Genomic DNA, 21,154 nt, shown 5'->3' with positions numbered 1-21,154 from the left:
AGACTCTGGATGTTGGGGAGATTGGAAAGACAATTCCTTATGCTGACCTTATTTAGAGAAGTCAGAATAATGACTATAGTTGAGTCCATTTTTTCAAATTTTGCAGTTATAAAGTAGTTTGTCTTTAACCTTTTATCCTTTTTTCCCTATCCCATCCCTACTTTAGGGAAATAATCCTCTCTCTTCCTTCTTCAGTCTAGGGTCCCTTCATCCCCACCTTCTTTCCCCTCATCACACACCTGTCCTTGAAGAATCGACGGAACCCAAAGGCCACTAGTTTCAACATAGCCTCAAAGACGAAGACGATGGTGAAGACATAGTTGCAGTACTTCAGGGCTTCATCCAGGGACTGAAAAGAAGCTCAGTAGTTAGTTCAGCTCCCTTGACAAAATGAGACATTATAACTGCTTAGAGGTCATCTCAGGCCTTTTCTGTCATTCACTTGCCAGGGCTGTACAAGAAGGGATTTATGCTCACTAGAAGATTGGACTATATGACCTCTGAAATCCTTTCTTAGGGATTTCAGATATTAATTCTGTGATTTAGTTCAATTAGTTTTATTGAAGATGAAATGATTTGCCCAATACAGTAGACAGTGAGTGGGGGAGAGGCAGACAGTGACTAATGAACTTTGTTTTACTGTACATGGCTCTTATAAGGTTATAGGATCCCATGGCCCTTTCTTCCTATGGCCAGATGCCATTATATGTACAAATTAGAGCTTCTTTTTTTAAATTGAAATTTTTTACATAGCTGATAAACAGAAGAAAACCACAAAATATACTTCCTGAAAACATAAGTAATACAACACAAAAGGCAGTTTTTTCAAAACTGGGAATGGACTCATTGGAGCGGGGGTAAGGAGGGGACTTGACTTCAGAAGCCCCTTTCAGTGTTGATTCATGATTTTTTGGTCTTTTACCATTTCACACAAGTATCCCTATGTTTCATTTATTTTCTATGTGCTAAAGGGATGGAAGGTTGTATACTTTAGCAAGACCATATCAAGTTATCCATAACATTTAACCTGAATTGCAATAATGTCTCTTTCATCAAAATGGTTGTAGTCAACATGCATGTTGTTCTTCTGGTTCTGTTTTTTTCCCCTTTACATCATTTCATATACATCTTTTCATAGTCCTTGGATTCTTTTTATTTTCATTCTTATGGGGAAATAACATCTCATTACATTCATATTCCATTCTCCCATTCACATTCCATGTGGCATATTTTATTTCCAAACTTTGCTACTACATATAGTGCTTCCATAAATGTTATTTGTATCAATAGGTCTTTTCTTCCTGTTCATAGCTTCCTTGAGGTATACACCTAGTATTTATATCATTGGGTCACACAGTAGGAGTAATTTTATTATCTTTATTTTATAATCCTAAATTGGTGTCCATAATAGTGGAAATAATTCATGGTTCTACCAATAGTGAGTTAGCATTTCCTTTTTTCCCCCCACAACCCAACCAATACTGATAATTTTCATCTATTAGTATCTTTGCCAATTTGCAAAGTATAAAGTGATAATAGAGAGTCGTTTCAATTTGCATTTTTCCATGCATATTAATAATTTTGAATAATTTCCCAGATGGTGGTTGATTATGTTTCTTCTTTTGAAAATTGCTTATTTATGCCCACTTACATATTGAAGGATGGCACTTAATCTTATAGATTTATGTAAACTCCTTGTAGATTATAGATGTCAGACTTAGCTTGTTCATAGCTTATTTTTATTTCACTTTTATTTCCCAGTATATCTTTTCCCTCCATGTAAACACCCTTTGATACAAGGAATGGAAAAGCAAGATACAAAAATAGTTCAGTAAAGCCAACCATCGTATCAGCCAAGTTGGATGTTCTATGCCAGGTTTTATATTTGCATTCTTCCAACTTTTGCAAAGGAAGAATGGAGGTAGATTCTCATCTCTCTTCTTTGTGGCTTAGTTTAGTCATTTAGATTTTTCACCATTCAATTTTGATTTCCATTTATATTGTTGTTGTCATTTTTATATTATTTTCCTGATTGCTTCAGTCTGTATCTGTTTATATAAATTTTCTCATGCTTATTGTTATTTATCATATTTACCATTTCTTATGCCATAATAATTCATATAACACAAACCATTCATATACCACAAGTTGCTTAGGCATTTTCCCAATTAATAGGTCTCTACTTTGTTTCTAGTTTTGTATACTACAAAAAGTATAGGTGTCAGATTTTAAAAATCAAATATAATACAACAATTTCCCACATCCTTTATCTTTTCTTCTAGCAGCAGTGCTTTAACTGGTGAACATTTTATTTTAAATATTTCAAAAACATGTGTAAATCAATCATCAAACATTTATTGAACACTCACTACATGCCAGACTCTGATCTATAAGCTGAGAATAGAAAGAAAGGCAAGATCAGTTCCTGCCATGAAGAAGCTTATAATGGGAGAGACATATAAAGAAACAGGTACACAGGAGATATATTCAGAATAAGTAAAAGGCAATCTTAGAGAGGAATTATTTTGTCTTTTATAATTTCTTTTCTGCTTGGCTAATTAAGACTTTTTCCAACTTCCTCATTTGTAAAATGGGGATATTAATAGTACCTACCTTGCAAGGTTGCTGTTTTGTTGAGTTATTTGTAGAAAGTGCTTAGTGCAGGGCCTGGAACATATTAGGCATTATATAATGCTTATTCTCTTCCCTTCCTTTCCTGTTAAAAATTTTTGCAGCTCCAGCTAGGGTCCTACAAGCTTTCAGTGCTCCCAAAGTACAATAATCCAGTTATGGGTATGTTCACTGCCCTCCTGCTCTGAGTTCTAAAAATTTCTGATTCAGGTTTGGGTTTGTCAACTTGTTCCTAATTGGTAATTTAAATAGACTACTGCTGGGCTCAGTCACTATTAGTCCACTGGTAGGTTAAGAATAATTGAATTCTTATGTCTCTTTTTTGCTCTCAGATGCTGAGTTCTGCTTCTGGAATCAGAGCCTAACAATTACCATTTGCTTCTTGAACTTATTCCTTCCTCACTACACAGCTAAAACCAAAGTTTATGACTGCTCCTCTCTGCCCTGGATCTGTGACATAGTACTGGGTAGTGGTTGATGGAGCTTCCAGATGGTATTCATTCTTGTACCCAGTGCTTGTTCAGGGATCGCTTTCGGTCCCAATGTTTCTGCCCTGCTGCTCATCTGGAGGAGGAGCAAAATAACTGTATCTATTCACAAATGTGTTAGAAATTGTTTTCTATAACCTTTTGTTTATTTCTGTACAGATTAAATCTTTTACTATTATTCACTGCCTAGGTCTTTTAGCATGGTTAACTAGAGAATTCCTTAATCTGAACTAATTTAGAAAGCTTCTAGTTTTTAATATGGAGAGAGGCAACTGAGCCAAGGTAGATAAATTGTCATTCTACTAACTTAAGTCTGAAGAGGAGCTATAGAATATAGGTACCTATGTGTTATGCTTTATTTTCTACAACCAGGTCTTTTGGGCAAAGTCCCTTCTTTGTTATTGAAAATAATTTATGTATTAATGGAAATTGTTTTTTAAAATAACTAACATAATTCATTTATAATTCCATCTGGTTCAGTATTTTTTACTCATTGAATTTCATTTATAGCTTGCTTCTCTTTTTAAGATATAGAGATTTCAGGTCTCAATTTCTTTTCCATTAAATAGGATACTTTGTATTATATATATTCAGCCATGTCATTAAAACGCTGTTCTGTTTGCACAGAACTGAATATATTGATTTCTGATTATTTTCTTTTTTGTATCTCCATTTGCGATGATATTCTATTGTATAATTTAAGATAATTTGGTCTTCCTTTCTCTTTTTTTACTCATTAGCTAACACTCTATCACTTTTATTGGTATTTTAAAAATATGCCTCTGGTTTATTAAAATCAATTTAATTTCCATTTTTGATTCTATTTGAGCTTTAATTCTCCAAATTTCCTCCTTCATGCTTTTTTTTTGGGGGGGATTATTAATTTGTTAGATTTCTAATAAACAAATGCTCAGTTCATTAATTCTATCTTTTGTTAATGTAAGTAGATAGAAATTGCCTCTAATGACTGTTTTAGCTGCATCTCAGAAATATTGATATGCTATTACTGTTAGCATTCATTTTGATGTAATATTTATTGTTTTTTATACTTATTGTTTGTTCAAAATTTTTGTCTCTGTAACTTTAGGTCTGTTAATTTCATTTATGTTTCTTTTATTGCTTACTACTGGGCTGCTGTCTGTAAAAGATGTTTAAATTTTATGCCTTTATTCATTTTATTTCATATTTCTTGTTTATTTAGGAGGGCTTTAGAATATGATAGATTTTTGTGAAAGTAGCATGGTTGCTCCTCAAACGAGCACATTAAAAATCACATTTAATGATTTTTATATAGGTCTTTCAATTAAGTTTTTCTGACATTGTTCCCAATCTGCTTTTTTTCTTATTTAACTTTGTTAGATTTATCAAGTTCTTAAACTAACATCTTCATCTTAACTGTTAATTATTTTCATGTTTACCTTACTATCTGCATCTTTCATATTTCAGTTGGTTTTTCCTTAAATACTTAATTGCTAAATCAAATATATTTCAAATATACATAGTCAATATATTTATTATTACTATTATTATTATATTTGTATATTTCTTTGTTTTACAAAATGCTTTGCATTTTATATTATCTCATTTGATTCTCACCATCTTGTAATGTAGGCACTATTTTTAGCTTACATTACAGATGAAGCAACTAAGGCTGAAGAGACTAAGTCACTTGTCAAAGGTTACATAATAAGCATATGGGGCAAGACATGAACTCAAATCTTCCTGACTCCAAGACCAGCATTCTATCAGATATGCCAACTAGCCATCTTGATATTGTTTTATATTATGTTATGACTTCAAGCATGAAATGGTTTTTCTATTTTTTAAGTTATTTGTTTTAGCTTTTGTCTTATCTGAAATTATGACTGCAATTTCTGTTTTTTTTAATCAATTGATCCATAATATATTTTATCCAAGAAATCCATCATAAGTTTACAGATAGCCCTATTTCTGCTATGTTTTCTGGAGGCTATATATTGTTGAGCTGTTTTCAAATCTAGTCTTCAACTCTTTTTTTCCCTTGTAAGTATGCTAAAGCCATTTACATTCAAGTTTATGATTATTAAGTTTTCTCTCCATAATATCCTGCTGTAGTGCATTTAGTGCTGTTCTATGTTGCCTCTTTTTGGGAGGGCTTCATTGGGCATATCTGGAAGGTTTTCCAGATAGGACGGGCTCCAGGAGACAGTCAGGGACTAGGAGGAAGAAGGTGCTATTCAGCCAGACAGCTGGGTTCTAAACTGGATTTAGGCAATTTTGGTCCATTATAGGATTCTGTGCATATCTTCCTTCCACACATTACAGCTTTCATGACTGCTCTGGCCTATGATGATTTTCTAGAATCTGCACCTCTCCCTGGTTCATGGTTTGGTCTCCTGAGTCAGACCATGGTCTACCTGAATACAGAGCCCAGGTCTATCCCTCTCACAGAGCCAAGGCTATGAGTAGAGCCAGGTCTACTTCTTATCTCCCCCAGCACAGCTAAACAACAGCTGAGACAAAGGGGACAGGGGAAGTAAGCAACATCTGTTACAATGGGATGGAAATGGAGGAGATCTTAGAAGGCAGCAGAGGCCCTTTAACTCAACAGCCTGTTTCTCTCAGGTTCTTGATTAAGTCCTGCTCCTTACCTTGGGCTGGTTATAATGTTCCATAGACATGGTGATCACATTGATCCCGATGATGAAGGTAATGAACAGGTCCAAGTAATGGCTAGTGCACAGACTGTGGATTGATCTCCGGGTGGGTGAATAGTCAGCATAGTACGGCCTGCGCTGGGCTTCTGTGGAGAGGAAAGGGAATGCATAGGGGCTGGTGAGTGTGCTGGAGACCAGCCATAGCAGAGCAGGGATGGGGTACAGCCGCTGACGTTTCCTTCCTGCCCTTTTCCCATGGCTCCCGATTGGGGAATCGGGGCTTGATATCTATCCTCCAGGAGGCAGATCGGGAACTTCTGAGTGTCCTGGACTGGGTCACGCTCCATGCAATGCTTGCCCATCCAGCACCACCAGCTCCCAAACTCCCTGTCCCAATGCTGAGAAATGCCCGATCCCCATGCCCAGGAAGCGTCTGGGAACACATTTCCAGATACAGTGACTAGAGGATCCTGTGAAGACAGCCTTTTTCCTGGGGATTTCTGAGCCGTCCGGGGACCGGCCTGCATTGGAAAGTGCAGAAATATAAGGAAAAGGACTAGAGGAAAGAACCGAAGGGGCAAGTATAGGGATGAGACAAAATAAAGAACCAAATGTTTCCACGCATCTGGCCTGCATGGGGTAGCACAGGAGAAAAATCATCTAAAATTTTAACTGTGTCAGCTTTCTAGCTGAAGTATGCATTTGGGTCAAATGGGTCTCCCAATAGTGCCTTTGGAAATGGCTTTTTTTTTTTTTAACTGTATATCCCTTGTTCAATCATTTCATTTTTGTCTGACTCTTCATTACCCCATTTAGGATTTTCTTGCAAAGATAATGGAATAGTTTGCCATTTGTTTCTCCAGGTCTTTTTACAGATGAGGTGTAACAGTATTAAGTGACTTAAAATTACACAGCTAACAAGGTTTCCTTTGAATTCAGATCTTCCTGATTCCAACTTCAGCATTCTATTCACTGTGCCATTTAGCATAGTATATAGAGGATAATATAGTATCCTTACATACTGAGTAATATCTATAAAGATAAGTACCCTCTGTGTAGTCAGCTCTCAGTTAACCATGCTAGAGTCTCTTCTCTAGGGATTATCTAATTTTTTTTTATTTTCCACCTTTTCTTTTCCACTTTCCTACTCAGTGCTTTCTGCTCAAGAGGGAAGCTTGGTCCCAGGGGAAGAAACAATAAATTGGAGCCAATTAAAAGGTGAAAATCTAGTTCAAATGGATGTTTGGATTTCAGTGACACCCTGTGGTATTTGCACCTCTCACTAATACAGATAATTGAGAGATGGTATCTTTGACCTACTATGATTGCTATTTATAGGATCATGTGATTATTGATTTAGAGTTGAAAGGGGTTTCAAAACCACTACCCAGATATTAGGAGTAGCTAAGTGGCATAGTGAATAGAGTACAAGGACTCATCTTCTTGAGTCAAATCTGGCTTCAGACACTTAGTAGTTGTGTGAACCTATTTGCCTCAGTTTCCTCATTTTTAAAATGACTCAGAGAATCAAATGGCAAATCACTCAAATATCTTTGTCAAGAAAACTCCAAATGGGGTCATAAAGAGTCAGACATGACTGAAAACAACTGAACAATAACAATAACCCAGCTACTAGGTATAGAATCATAATATTAAAGCTTCAGCAAATGCTATTTCCCTCATTTTACAAATGAAGAATTGGAAACCTGGATTGGTTAAATCCACAAGTAGGTATTGAACCCAGGAACTGTGAGAAAATCCAGTGTTTTTTCTTTAATCTCTCCACTATGTAATCCATGGTCAGTGCCAATAAACCTAGTTGTTGTTCAGTTGTGCCCAGAAAAAGGACATGTGGGGAGACTGGGAACCTGTGCCTGCTTATTCAATAGGTCAGAAATATAATTCTAGGTCTAGCCTAAACATCAGTTTTGGTTTCATCAAAAGAATTTGGTTAGATTTCAAAGTTGAGAATCGAGAAAGTGGTTTGTCATCCAGGTGGCCTAGTAGATAGAGTGCTAGACTATGTAAGATCTGAGTTTGAATCCTGCCTCAGATACTTACTCAGATACAGTCACTTAACATCTCTTTGTCTCAATTATCTCAGCTGTAAAATGGGGTGAATAATGGCACCTACTTATTGGGAAAGCAATAAAATTTTAAAGAAATATATAAATATTTTATTGTGAAATTCAGGGGATATGGGGATTAGGTAGAAATGTTGTGGTGTTAAAGTAGATCTTCTTAACCTAGGACCCATGGCGGATTTCAAGAGATCAGGGAACTTGAATAGGGAAAAAAAAATTTTAACTGTATCTTCACTAACTTCTAAATGAAACTGAACATTTTCTTCAGTTATCAGTGTGGGCAATAAAATATTCTTCGGAGAAGGGAGAAGTCCATAGACATCACCAGACTTCCCAAAAAGGTTTCTGACATAAAAAGTCAAGCTCTTTCATATTAGAAGTGAGGGATGGGGAATAGGAAAGTTCTGTCTTCTTTTTCTTGGCTGTGGATGGAGATAAGGGAGAAATTTCTAAGTAGATGAATAACAAACACAAACCAGTCATTCAATAAAGAGGTCTCTTTTCAGACTTAAGGTGAGCCTCAGATAGAAGAACTGACAAAGTCCACTAGCTTGAAGGCTGATAAAACATTGATAAGTATTCTCACATTGAGTGAATACAATAATCTTTTGAAGGAGAGAGAATTGTTTCAAATGTCCATTTTACAGATAAGGAAACTGATGATTAGTAAAGTTATATGACTTCTCCAGGGTAACATAGCTAGTAAGAGTCTGAAGTAGGATCCTAAGTTCAACAGTCCTTCCACTGTGTCATTTTCCTCCCTGGGAAATGACTTCCCCAGAGTCACACAGCCAGTAAGTATGATAGCTAAGTTTTGAATTCTAGGAGATATCACTATAGAAGGGGAGAGGACATTAGTATAGTCTCCTCAGGCATGGCTGAGTAGGGCAGTGGTATGATAAGGGAACTACAATTTGGAAACCCCAAGAAAGTCAGAGGGAAACATTTGATAGTCACAAGGCACTCATGTACCATGGTCATACAGGGCATCATCACACACATGCAGCATGCATTGCATGCTGGCAGGGGCTAAGTGGGAAGGGGGAGCTTATGCAGAGGTTATGGTGGGAAGGGAGATTGCTGGTTTGGAGCCACAATTCTGGTTTTCTGATTCATGCATTAGCCATTTGCTGTGGATAAAAAGTCAAATGCCTGTGTCCTTAATCCAAGGACACCTGATATAGCAAAAAAGCTTAGTCTAGGGAATATAGCAGAGAACAGGAACTTTGGGGTTCCACACTAGACCAATTCAAGAACTCCCCATTAAGCATGGCCTCTAAGACTGAGAAAGACACATCGTACTTAATGCTGCACATGCCACTTGGGACTCTGATGAGCATGCAGAAAGACCCCAGTTGCTGAGCAGAAGGTAGGATATGAGAGATAAGGCTAGGAGAGCATTCTGAAGCAGAATAGGGGTGAGTCTAGGGAAGCAGGCAGAGGGAAGTGATCAAGCACGTCCTCAGTGATGCTAGGAGGCCAAAAATTGAAGGCAGGGGCAGCCTCTTCTTGTCTCTGCCCTAGCCTTCACATTGTGAGTCAATAGAACCACAAAACTCACTTTTCTTTCTTCACCCAGGCCTGAGTAGAATGGAAGTTCTCCAGCTCAAGACCCAGCTTCATAGTAGGTATGAAAATATCTGTCAGCTGACTGACTAAGCTCTCAGTGGCAGCTAGAGCTGTGCTGAGGTAGACAGGGCTAAGGACAGGCTAGAGAGGAGAAGCTAGCGGACTACCCCTCTACATTTTCCTTGGGTTTCTTGTTTCCCCTTCCACATTTTAATACTTTTCTAACAGCCCTGGAGGGTGGCTCTCCTTGAAGCCTCCCTTCTCCAGAGGTTCATTTCTCCTGCCCTACTCTGAGTGAAGAAGGGTCAGGGAAACTCGTGGCTTTCTCTCAGAAACAATGGCCCCTCTGGCCTAATAGCACCGGCTGAGCTGCTCCGATATTTGCCTCTTTAGGGAATGCTAGAAAGCAAAGGAGGCAGAAAAGTGAGTGCCCTACGAGGCCAAGGAAATACCTGTGTTAGGGAGAATGCCTGGAAAACAATGGAAATGGTTTTTAGCTTTCAAAGGGAAATACAGATGTTCTAAAAATCTATCTATCTATCTATCTATCTATCTATCTATCTATCTATCCATCTATCTATCTATCATCAATCTATAGAAAAACACAATCTTTCAACTCCCTTTACATTCTTCACAGCTTCCAACCTCTTCTCAAAAGTTTTCCTACTCACCCATATTAAGCTGTTGTTCCCTTGACTTTCTGCAATATGACTTGCCCAACTCTTTATCACAATTTGACACTTACTGCATATTGTCCAATATTATCCTCTAAATCATTCTTTCCTAACTGAGAACTTCTCAAGGCCAGCCTTTCTTAGTCACTTCCCCAAAATCCCTATTTGTGAAATCTCTGAGAACAAAACATTCATCTTCCATTCTCTCTTCCTAGAGAATCAACTCTTTGGGGCAATGCTCTGGGTGTGTTACTTCTCTTCCTAGTCCAGATTGGGAGTTCTCTTAGAGCAGGGCATGGGACCCTTTGGTTTCCCTCAGAGAATGAGCTTCTGAAGAATGGGCTTGGATCCTCTTCTTTATCTCTTCACATCCAGCATGTCATCAGAAGTCTCAGTCATTTTACTTACTTCCCTTTTTCCTTCCCAGCTCACTCTGGTCTTTCCCACTTATACACCAGCTGCCTTGCCTCCCTAAGGATAACTATATTTTTGGGTCCAATTAGATGACTGATGAGTCTTTTCCTGGATCGCCACTGCCTTGCTGGCTCACTCCCTGTTATGTCCAACCTATATACTATATGCCTTGGATCCTACATTGGATCTGTCCATTACAGATTAATGATGGCAACAAGCTAATACATATATGCCAAACTCTAAGCAATAAATATAGTACAGAAAAAGTCCTGTGTCCTGAATTTCTAATGTCTATTAAGAGGTCCAAAGACTAGACATTTTCTAGAAATTCATTCTCTGCCCTGGTTAATTGTATTAATTAGAAAGATACTCTCCTCCTTTCCCTTCTCCCACTTTCAATGTCTCTTATAGGTATTGTCTGCCCCCATTAGAATCTAAGTTCTTTGAGAATAAAGACCTTACTCTCTCACTTTTATATCCCCAGAGCTTAGCAAACCTCCTGGAACAGAGTAAGTCTTAATAAATGCTTTATTTGTCAATCTAATTATCTGCCCCAAATTGAGAGCTTCCTAAATGGAAGGTCTATACATTTTCAACCTCTCCAGATGGACCTCCCTGAGGACAGCATCCTAATCTTTCCTTTTCACTTATCTCCTTGACAATGTCATTTCTGAGCTGAGAAAGGGCTCTTAACTCTGAGACATCCCAGGGGTGAATAGTCAGTCACAGATTCTCATAATTAGAGGGCACTGCAGAAACCAGAATCTAGTCCAGTGGAGTCCTCTCTATGACAATGCATCACCTAACTTCTGCTTAAATATTTTCAGTGACTGGGAGCTCACTATTTCCTGAGATAGTCCATTCTATTTTAGGGCAATTCTAACATGAGAAAATCTGTTTTTTTTATCTTTTTAAAAAACCCAATCTGTAATTCTATTTGTGTAGGGAGCTCCTGGTGAAGAACTTTTTCTACTGACCTATAATCTATACCTTCTTGGCAAGTTATTGTCTTCAAGACTTGCCTGAGGGCACTAAATTAAGTGACTTGCCCAGAGTCACAGTCAACATGTATCAGATGTGAGATTTGAACTGAGGTCCTCCTGATACCAAGGTAATTCTTTGTTTACTGAACCACTCTGTCTCTAACTTTTTCTTTATTTTAAGTCAGATTTTTTAAAACTTTCACTCTAGTTCTGCCTTCCAGCACTGAGCAGGACAAGTTTCCTGTGTCAGCCATTCAAATACTTTATAGTAGCTATCATATCATCTCCCCCCTCCTCCCATCCCAATTCTTCCCATCTCTAGGCTAAATAAGCTCAGGTCTTTCAATTCATCATGCCCACTTATGGCATGATTTGTATCCCTGCACCTTTCTCTCTTCTCTACTGGAGACTCTTTCAGCTGTCAATGTCTTTCTTAATCCTTGGCCTTTAGAACTCAACTTCAGATATATTCTGATCAGTACAAAGTACAATGGGATGCTCCTTTTTCTCATTCAGGACACTTGGCCCTTCTATGTAGTCCAAGACGGAGGTCATCTTTTTGGCTGCTTCTTTATGCTATTGCCTCATATTAAGCTTGTTATCCATTAAAACTTTCAGGTCTTTTTCTTCCTACTCTAGCCAGACTACCTTCAGTCTCAGTAATTAAATTTTTGAATGCAAATGGCAGCGGTAGTTGTTGTCCTTTGTTGTCAAAGAGGACCAAAATGACATCATTATGTTAGTGACAAGTTGCATTGTTTATGACAATGACTGAGCAGACCAATACGAGCTCGGAATGCTTTACCATAGGTTGCACACAGATAGTCCATGTGCACATTTGGAGTATATTCTCTTACCAAATTTGTATTACTTTTGAGTTATTTCAATTTTGCTTTGCTCATGAAGAACATCACCTTTGACAAGATCATGCCATGTTAGGTAGTCTTTTGCTATTGTCTCCCATGTCATATAATCAGTTCTAGAGTTCTTAAGAGAGACCTTGAGAATGTCCTTGTATTAGTTTTTCTAATCACTGTGTGAGCACTTGCCCTGTTTAAGTTCTTCATAAAATAGTCTTATCACAACATTATCACAAAAAGAAAAAAAAAGATATCACCCATATAATTTTACTATGCAAATGAAGGACTTTACAATTACTTCTATTACCTTCATTTTTTATCGGAGCTCTAGCCTGTTCTAGCCTGTCAAAAATATTTTTCAATTCCATCCCATCACCCAATGCATTAGCCATCTCACTCAGTTTTATGTTATATGTACAGTTGATAACCCTATGTCTATGTCATTACTAATATGTTGAACAGAACAGGGCCAAAGCTTCAGGGAATACATTTCACTTATATCTTGGTATAAAACTTCCCACCTAGCCTCTTTATATGTTTGGGCAGATAAGCTTTCTCTTAGGATTTAAGGAAGTCACTTTTATTACATCCTGGAAGAGAGGGCATTCTTCTCAATTTAGCCAGTACTTTTCATCAATGAGTGAGATTTTATTTACTTAAAGATACAAAGAATCAACCTTGACAATAGATACACTCACAATACTGGAACTTGCTAATGTTCTTCCCTACTATAGCCAATAGTCAGAATGTTTTTAGTCTATGTCCTACCAGGAAAAACTGCATTTATGTCTTACCTCCCTGGTTTTTTGTTTTCCTATGCTGAGTTATACTCTTTATTACTCGCCCCCTCTTGTCCACATCTTAGTTTTCATGCCAAAGTAATTAATCTGGTAAAGGGAAATAAGAAGCTGGGGGTGATGACAAGGAGAAAAAGAAATGAGGGGATGAAGAAGAAAAAATAGAGAGGAGCAAGGAGAGCAAAAGGAAAAGAAGAAGAGGAGGGGAATAGAAAGGAGAAAAGGAAGAGGATCAAAGGAACAGCAAGAAGCAATCTTTTTTGACCCTTTCATTTTATACAAAGAAGTCGAGGCTCAGGGAAGTTAAGTGTCTTAACTAAGTGTCTTAGTCAAGTATGAGGAGGAGAAAGAAGAGAAAGAAAGAAAGATGAAGTAGAGGAGGAAGAATAGAGTAGTTAAAGTAGGAACAATAAAAGAATCAGGGAGAAGAGTAGAAAGAAGAGAACAATGAGCAAAAAAAGAAAAGAAAAAAGAAAAAAAGATGCCAAATATGCTTTATCTGAGGGACTTGAAATTGCTTTCTGTGAGAATCACTTGAAAACTTTAAGGATGTTTTTAGCAGGGAGAAGAGCAGACTGAGAGAGTTCACAATCATTTTCTTTGGATAGGTAAAGGGTCCTGGAAGGCAGAACTAGTAACAATGGCTGAAAGTTATAAGGAAGCAAATTCTGGCTCAATATAATGAAAGTCTCTTCCAATAACTAGAGCTATTCCCCCAATGGGATGAGTGTTCTTGTTAGATAAGGAAATCCCTGACATCAGAGGTATCCTTACAAGCAGAGGTGGATTACTGGATCAGAGAGGATCACTGACTTTGGGTGATAGCTTTGATTAGCTGACCCCTGAGGTCTTTTCTGGGCCCAAGATTCTATGATTATTAATATTTGGTAGACTTAAAGACTATGGGGAAATCCAATTTCTCTATCACAGGAACTCCTCCATCCCATCTTTTCTTCTTTACTCCGCCACTGTCCTGGGCACCATGGGTCATCTTTTCTAATGGCTATTCTGTGCTCAGCCATATCTTGAAATACACTCTTCTCCACTCTAGGGTATTGGAGGCATGCGGGGTCATGCACCGACACTCAGAAACTGAAAGACATCGCAACTGGTTGGGAAAAGGAAGAAGGCAAACAGGGCCAAACCGGAAATTTGAGAGAGAAAACACAGGCTACTCTAAGTCCCAGGGCACAGAGGTCCCCCTGGTTATCCTCCAGGGAGGGAGGGAATCCTGATGCCTTTGGAGGCCCACTTGGGCCCATATTAGGCTCTGACGGTCAAATACCAAATGTATTTGCTATCATACACGACACCGCTTTTCCAAGGCCACAAGCTGACTCAGCGATCCTAAGCACCTTACGTGGAGACCCCACCAGATTCAAGGAGGATAACGTAGGCTTGGGGAAAAAAAAAATCCGGGCTTTCCAACCGTGGGTGTGGTAGGTATGCCAGGAAACACGGTTTGCGGGGGGGATCATTCCACAGTTGTCCTACAGGCCACATGTGGACATGGCTGGAGTCTCAGCGAGGCTTGTCCAGGGAATGATCCAGTGGCCTGTGACTTAGAGCCCCACCGCCCCCAAGTCCACAAACCAAGACAAGGTGTTTTTTTCTCAACAGGCAGGGCTCAGAATGAGTCTACTTGGTAACGCAATCTACCGACCGGACACGTATATCGCCTTACTCCTACGCTTCTTCTCCAGCCTGCGGAGCCTCTTCTCTTCCCGCCGCCGCGCCTCCTCTGCCTCCTGGTGCTGCCGGCACTTGTGGAAGTTCTCCACCACCACGCCCACAAACATGTTCAGGACAAAGAAGCTGACGATGAGCAGGAAGGAGATGAAGTACAGCAACATCCAGGGATTGTGGTTCTGGATGGGCTGATGGCCCGCGGGGTGGCCGGCAGAGGAAGGAAGGCAAAGGCCAATGGGTCATCGTCCGAGCCAGGCACCGAGCAGTGCCCGATCCCCGGAGCCATCGACCCGGGTCCCAACCCAGTCTGCATTCTCTGGGCCCCGCCCTCTTCACCTCCCCCTATCTGGCTGTCTTCTGCTTTCCTCCCCCGGGGTGGGCTCTATATTCTTAAAGTGGACTCAAAGGAAGGAGATTAGAATTTCAGGCCCCAGTGAGAGAGATTTTGGGGCTGGAGGCCTTTTTAAGGGCTGCACGTACAACATAGGTGTTTACCTAGGGGAGGTTGGCTCCATTTCCCGGATGTCAGCAAAGACTACCTTAAGAAGTGTGTGTGTGTGTGTGTGTGTGTGTGTGTGTGTGTGTAAGAGAGACAGAGTCAGAGAATGTGTGTGTGAGAGAGTGTGAAAGAATATGTGTGAGTGTGTGTATGTGGGAGAGAAAGAGAATGTGTGTGAGAAAGTGTGTGTATGTGTGTGTTTTGTGTGAGAAAAAGAAGGTGAGTGTATATGTGTGTATTTCACAATTTCACTGACACTCCTGGTTTGGAAACCCTAAATCTGACAGAAAAGGGAAAGGGAAGACATTTGGGGGGCAATAAGAGTGAGGAAGACCTTACTTTTCTAAAAATGCACTGGGATTCATGCTGTCCCATGGAAAACTCTGCCACCTTTGACCCCCTAGGTACCTGTTGGTTGATGCCCACGGCATCCAGGCCATCATACATGATGTTCACCCAGCCATCCTTGGACGAGAGCACAAAAAGGGACATAAGAGCCTGGCCCAGGAAAGACAGAAAGAAGTGGAGTCATGACCCCTGGATGCAAGCAACCACTCCCAGAACCTCCCACTCTTTATTTTTACCATCTAAGAAGAGGAAAGCTAGGGATTATTGGAAGCAGCTAAGAATTCCAGCTTATTGTGCTTCATCAAGACTACAGCCTATACAAAGATGTCATAGATTGCTAAAGTTAACAAAAATCCTGAGGGGTAAAAGTGAGCATTCCTGGTTTTACAGTCCTAGTTTTCCCACCAACTTGCAGGGCAATTCTGGGTAAGTCATTTACTCTCTGGGATTCCGGTTGCCCCTTTGTAAAAATAGCATTGTGTGGAATGCTTTCTATATCCTTCATTTTTGCTCTGGCAGTCATTTTGCTAGCACTCTGAGTCTTATATGTCACATGGACATTTTGCAAACTTTCTCATTTCTTGGTAAATAAACAGATCTGCTTAAAAATTAGCATTTTGCATGTTTATAAAAGGAAAGAGAGACAGGTATATCAGAACTCAAAGCACCCGGGTAGTGCCATTGTCAGGAAGGGAAGGAGCCAACTGGGGGTCTAGAGTGTAAATGAAACCTTCAGCAGAGGGCAATTGCAATGTACTTTAATTTTACCAAATATTTATTAATGAATCATAGCAGCAGATCATGGGTTTAGAGCTGGAAAGAGGTTCAGAAGTCTTAGTTCAAACTCATCATTTTTTAGGTAAGGGAACAGAAGCCTATGGAAGTGGATTATAAGGTCCAAAGTCACAGAGGGAGTTGTAAGTGATAGAGATGGGATTCACATAAAGGTCTTTTACTTCAAAATCCAGCACTTTAGGGATTAGAGGATCATAAATTTGGAGCTAAAAAGGATGTTAGAAATTCTCTATTCTAACTCCATGGTTTCTCTGATGAGGAAATTGATAGGTATTCATTGGCAATGTTAGGAACTGAATTCAGGTTGTTGGAGTCCAAATATCAGCACTCCTTCCAGTGTTTTTCAGAAAGTGCCTATTCTGTGAAAGTCTTATACTGAGTACTGGGGAGAGCCAGACCATGATGACACAGGCCCTTCTCTCAAGTAGTTTACAATCAATGGGAAGAAGAAAACATACACAAACAATAATCTAAAGAGGGCGAAAAGATGAATAAGACTAGAGGTAAGGAGAAGTTTAGGCAAAGTGCAAAGAAAAATTTGAGGAGGGGAAGATAATTTTCAGCTGGGGAAATGAGGTTAAGAAGGGCTAGAGAAAGGGAGAATCTAGACAGGGTCTTGAAAGAAAAAAGAGGAATCTATAGGTAGAGATTATTATTGTGGTAGGGGTGGAGGGAATACATTTGCGGCATGGGACATAGTGTGGGCAAAGATACAGAGGTAGGAGAGCACAGTATGGGATGGAGGAGGCTAGGAAAAAGGACAATAGAGGCCTGCAAAACAATGATGCTGGACCCAGATGTGGTTTAGCGATCTAGCACTATTTGCATTCATAAATAACACTCACTAAAGGAGTGGTATACAGTGGATGTTAGGGATCCAAAGATGGATATGACAGAAATCTTATTCTCAAGGAAGCTTAACAAATATAATTGGGGGGTAGAGAAAGGGAGAGACATATCTACAAATATAAATACAAGAGTGAGTGAAATGCATGTAAAGGAGAGGGTACAGGAAAAATTCTAGGATAAATTAGTTTTTGGAGGTAGGGGTAGTCAAGGAGGGCTTCATAGATAAATACAGATAGAATCTCAATCAGAGCTCTGTCTCTTTATCTTATCAGATAATCCCAAAAACATTTATTAAATGCTTACACTGTGCTAAGTGCTGGGGATACAATTAGAAGAAAGACAGTCTCTGCCTTCAGCAGGCTTATAACCTAAAGCCACATGATCAACAGTGGCGGAATATAAGCTTCTCAGGAGTCTGGCTTAACTCTAAGGTTATTTGATGTTATTATCAACCATAATAATGGTCCCAGCTTCTAGCAGTCTTATGGAAAATTTTATTGTCAATATGATTACTACTGCTGATAACAGTTATATGTCACTTTAAGAATCTATATAATTCAAATTTTACATAGATTATCTCATTTGATAATAACAACAACCCTATGAGGTGGGTGATAATATTATTCTCATTTTACAAATAAGAAGAGAAAGCCTGAGAGGAAATAAATAAATGCCTTTGCCCTGGGTTACACAGACAATATGTATCTGAGGAAAGTCTTCTTGACTTTAGGTGCAACATTCAAGCTATCTATTATATTACTTAGCTGCTGCTGAGTCAATTGTGTACAATCTGTACTTCTTCAAGGGACTAAGACAGTATCAACATCATAAAGACCTGCTGGCTGCTCAGATCCTATTTCTGCCTGGCTCTGGCCACAGAAGAAATATTTGCTTGGGGACCTTTCTAGACATGATATTCTGTTTAGGGGAGGAGCCAGCTCCAGATGGGACAGGAAAGAAGGTCTGCACACAGTGGGAACTGTGAGGTACGCCTGATATCAGTGGACTTGGTGTTGGCCCTGGCGTGGCCTGGCATAGTGCTCACCTGACCCAGGTTATCGAAGTTATATTTGCGCCGGATCCAGCGGTAATGGGCTGCACAGCAGTCAGCTTTGGTGGTGATGTTTCGAGTGTCTGGACCATCGCAGTAATAAAACTTACCCTTAAAGAGCTAGAACAAAGAGATGACAGCTTATCTCAACCAATATTTGTCAATAACAAACACTGATGAAAAGCCTCATATACAATGGATGTCAGGAATCTAAAGATGGATATGACAGAAATCTTATTCTCAAGGAAGCCTCACAATATAATTGGGGGATAATGGAGAAAGGGAGAGACATATCTACAAATATCTATGATACAAGGGTAAATGAAATGCATGTAAAAGAGAGGGTATGGGAAAAACTTAAGCACAAATCATTTTTTGGAAGTGGTGGTGGTCAAACAAGGCTTCATAGAGAAGTGACAGAGGAGTTAGGTCTCCAGGGAAAGAAAGGATTAAAAAATAGTTGTAGTTGGGGCAAGGAATTTCTTTCAAGAATGGAGGGACAGGAAGAGCATGGGCAAAGGTTTAGAGATAGTTCTGTATTTTTTCCAGACCCCTCCTGGTTCTTTATTTTTTTCATCCATCAAATGGAAATTCATAAATTGAGCTTTATTTTCTCCCAGAAATAGAATCACAGAATGCTAGATCTGTGAGGGGACCTTAACTTTTTTTTTTTGTCATGGACCCTTTAGATAGTATGATGAAGTATATACTGAGTACTGGGATACTGAGTATATCTTCTCAGAACAAAGTTTTTATCTAAATATTTGCATCTAAAAATACATGGGAATACAAATGAAACAAAATAATATTGCAGTAAAGATGCCTTCCCTCCTTCCTCCATCCAAATTCACAAGCCTTCTGAAATCTAACCACAGATCAGATTAAGAATACTTACTAAAATCCAACTTCCTCAGGAACTTAGATCAGCCAGCTCTTTTATAGATGAGGAAACTCAAGGCCCAAGAAAACTTAGTAACTTTTCTTTTTAAAAAATACTATTTTATTTTTCTCCAATTATAGACAATTTTTAGCACTCAGTTTTTTGATAATTGAAAAAAATAATTAAAAACAAAATGAAAAAATCTTTAAAGCTCAAGCTCAAGAAATGAAAGTGGCCAAAGATGCAAAACAAAATTTCATGTTTAACTACTTAACATAACATTCATCTAATGTTCCAAATTTTCTCTTTTCCTCCTTTACATCCCTTTCTCCCTAAGACAGTATCAAGAAAATTTAGTGACTTCAATTGTATTAAATGTAAGATTAGCTGAAGCTTAGGGAAGATAACAGTTTTGGCCAAGATCACATCCTGAGTTTGTAGCAGAACTGGAGTGGAAGCCATGCCCCCAGGTTTCCTTAATAGTACTTATAACACTACACAACTAGGAAGTGTAAAGAATACTCTTACCTGAACCCCAAGAATACCAAAGATTATAAAGAAGGCACAACAGATGAGGACAATATTTCCAATGGGTCTGAGGGACGATATCAAGGTCTCCACCACCAACTTAAGGCCTGGGGCTCGGCTGATCACCCTGGGTTGAGATATTATAACAAACTAAGAAAAAAATTTGAACATCCATCTCTGGCATCCTTGTTGGAATGCAGTTTCCAACCTGATGGCTACATGGTAGCCCTGATAATTACAGTCATCAAGAATCTGTGCTAGAGATGAATAGATGAATGAATGAAAACACATTTATCAAGTGCTTACTAGTATAAGTGCTTTGTTAAATGGAATCCAATGGAAGAGCACTTTTGTTGCTATTGTCATTCCTCCCCCACCCCAATCCCACCAGTTATATCTATTTTTCTATGAAGCCAATTTTTTTTTTTTTTGAGCAAAGATACTGGAGTAGGTTGCCATTTTCTTTTCCAGAACATTTTACAGATGAGGAAACTGAGGCAGGGTTAAGTGCCTTGCCCAGGATCACACAGCTGAGACCAGATTTGAACTCAGGGAGATGAGTTTTCCTGACTGCAGATCAGGCACTCTGTGCACAATGGCACCCCTTAACTGCATGTATACAGCGCTTTCTAGATCCCAAGATCCATGTGTCTGTGGGTTATAAGAACTGCCACTAGATGATACTGTTGCTCATTTTTGGTAACCCTAGTTCAGCAATTCAACTTCTCTGATACATTGTTTGGAGAATAAATTATATATCACTTTGATAATCAATCTTCAGTGGGATTATGCAAACTCATCGCCACAACTTTATATATATCATCAATCAACCAAGCAATTAGCATTTACTAAGCATTTAATGTGGTAGTGGCAAAGGTATGTTGATAAGTATTTTATAACCATTTCTTTGGATTTCCATTTTATAGGAACTGGAATGTTTTCTCTTATCTCACTCACTGGCTGAGATAACAGGGAGTTCAGCTCCTCCCATCATTTCCCTGCTTTTGTCCTATCTTGTGTAAGATTCCTTGCAAAGCCACCTCCATGGGAATCAGTCACATCCATAATTGGTATGGTGACAGGTTTATTAATCTGTCTTTTATTTTTATTTATTCATTTACTTATTCATTCATTTATTTATCATCTATCTCATCTACTTATTTATATATTTTGTAATATAAATATTTATTTATATATTTTGTATATTTCACATTTATTTTTTATTTTATTTATCATTTATTATATGTTATTATATAATTATAACACAATAAATTTGTATTTAAATAATATACAATTATTATTATATTATTATTAAATTTTAATTTAATTCAATTTTATTTATTAATTAAAATTAATTAATTTTAAACAGGGTTAAATTG

At 38.6% G+C, this 21,154-nt stretch overlaps 1 protein-coding gene across 1 annotated transcript in view; it reads right to left on the bottom strand.

Moving 5' to 3' along the window:
* The window catches only part of CACNA1H (calcium voltage-gated channel subunit alpha1 H), a 146,049-nt gene that overhangs the window by 23,471 nt on the left and 101,424 nt on the right, over window positions 1-21,154 (bottom strand). The window contains exons 20-25 of the mRNA XM_051969392.1: window positions 19,776-19,902; window positions 18,362-18,487; window positions 15,733-15,822; window positions 14,818-15,013; window positions 5,750-5,916; window positions 240-349 (exon numbers count right to left, since the gene is read on the bottom strand). Of these exons, the coding sequence (XP_051825352.1) occupies window positions 240-349; window positions 5,750-5,916; window positions 14,818-15,013; window positions 15,733-15,822; window positions 18,362-18,487; window positions 19,776-19,902 (816 nt within the window). The remainder of the gene's footprint in view (window positions 1-239; window positions 350-5,749; window positions 5,917-14,817; window positions 15,014-15,732; window positions 15,823-18,361; window positions 18,488-19,775; window positions 19,903-21,154) is intronic.

This window comes from Antechinus flavipes, chromosome 1, assembly GCF_016432865.1.
Source record: "Antechinus flavipes isolate AdamAnt ecotype Samford, QLD, Australia chromosome 1, AdamAnt_v2, whole genome shotgun sequence".
Lineage (NCBI taxonomy): Eukaryota > Metazoa > Chordata > Mammalia > Dasyuromorphia > Dasyuridae > Antechinus > Antechinus flavipes.
Note: the sequence above shows the minus strand (reverse complement) of the source record. Positions and strands in the feature narration are given on the sequence as shown.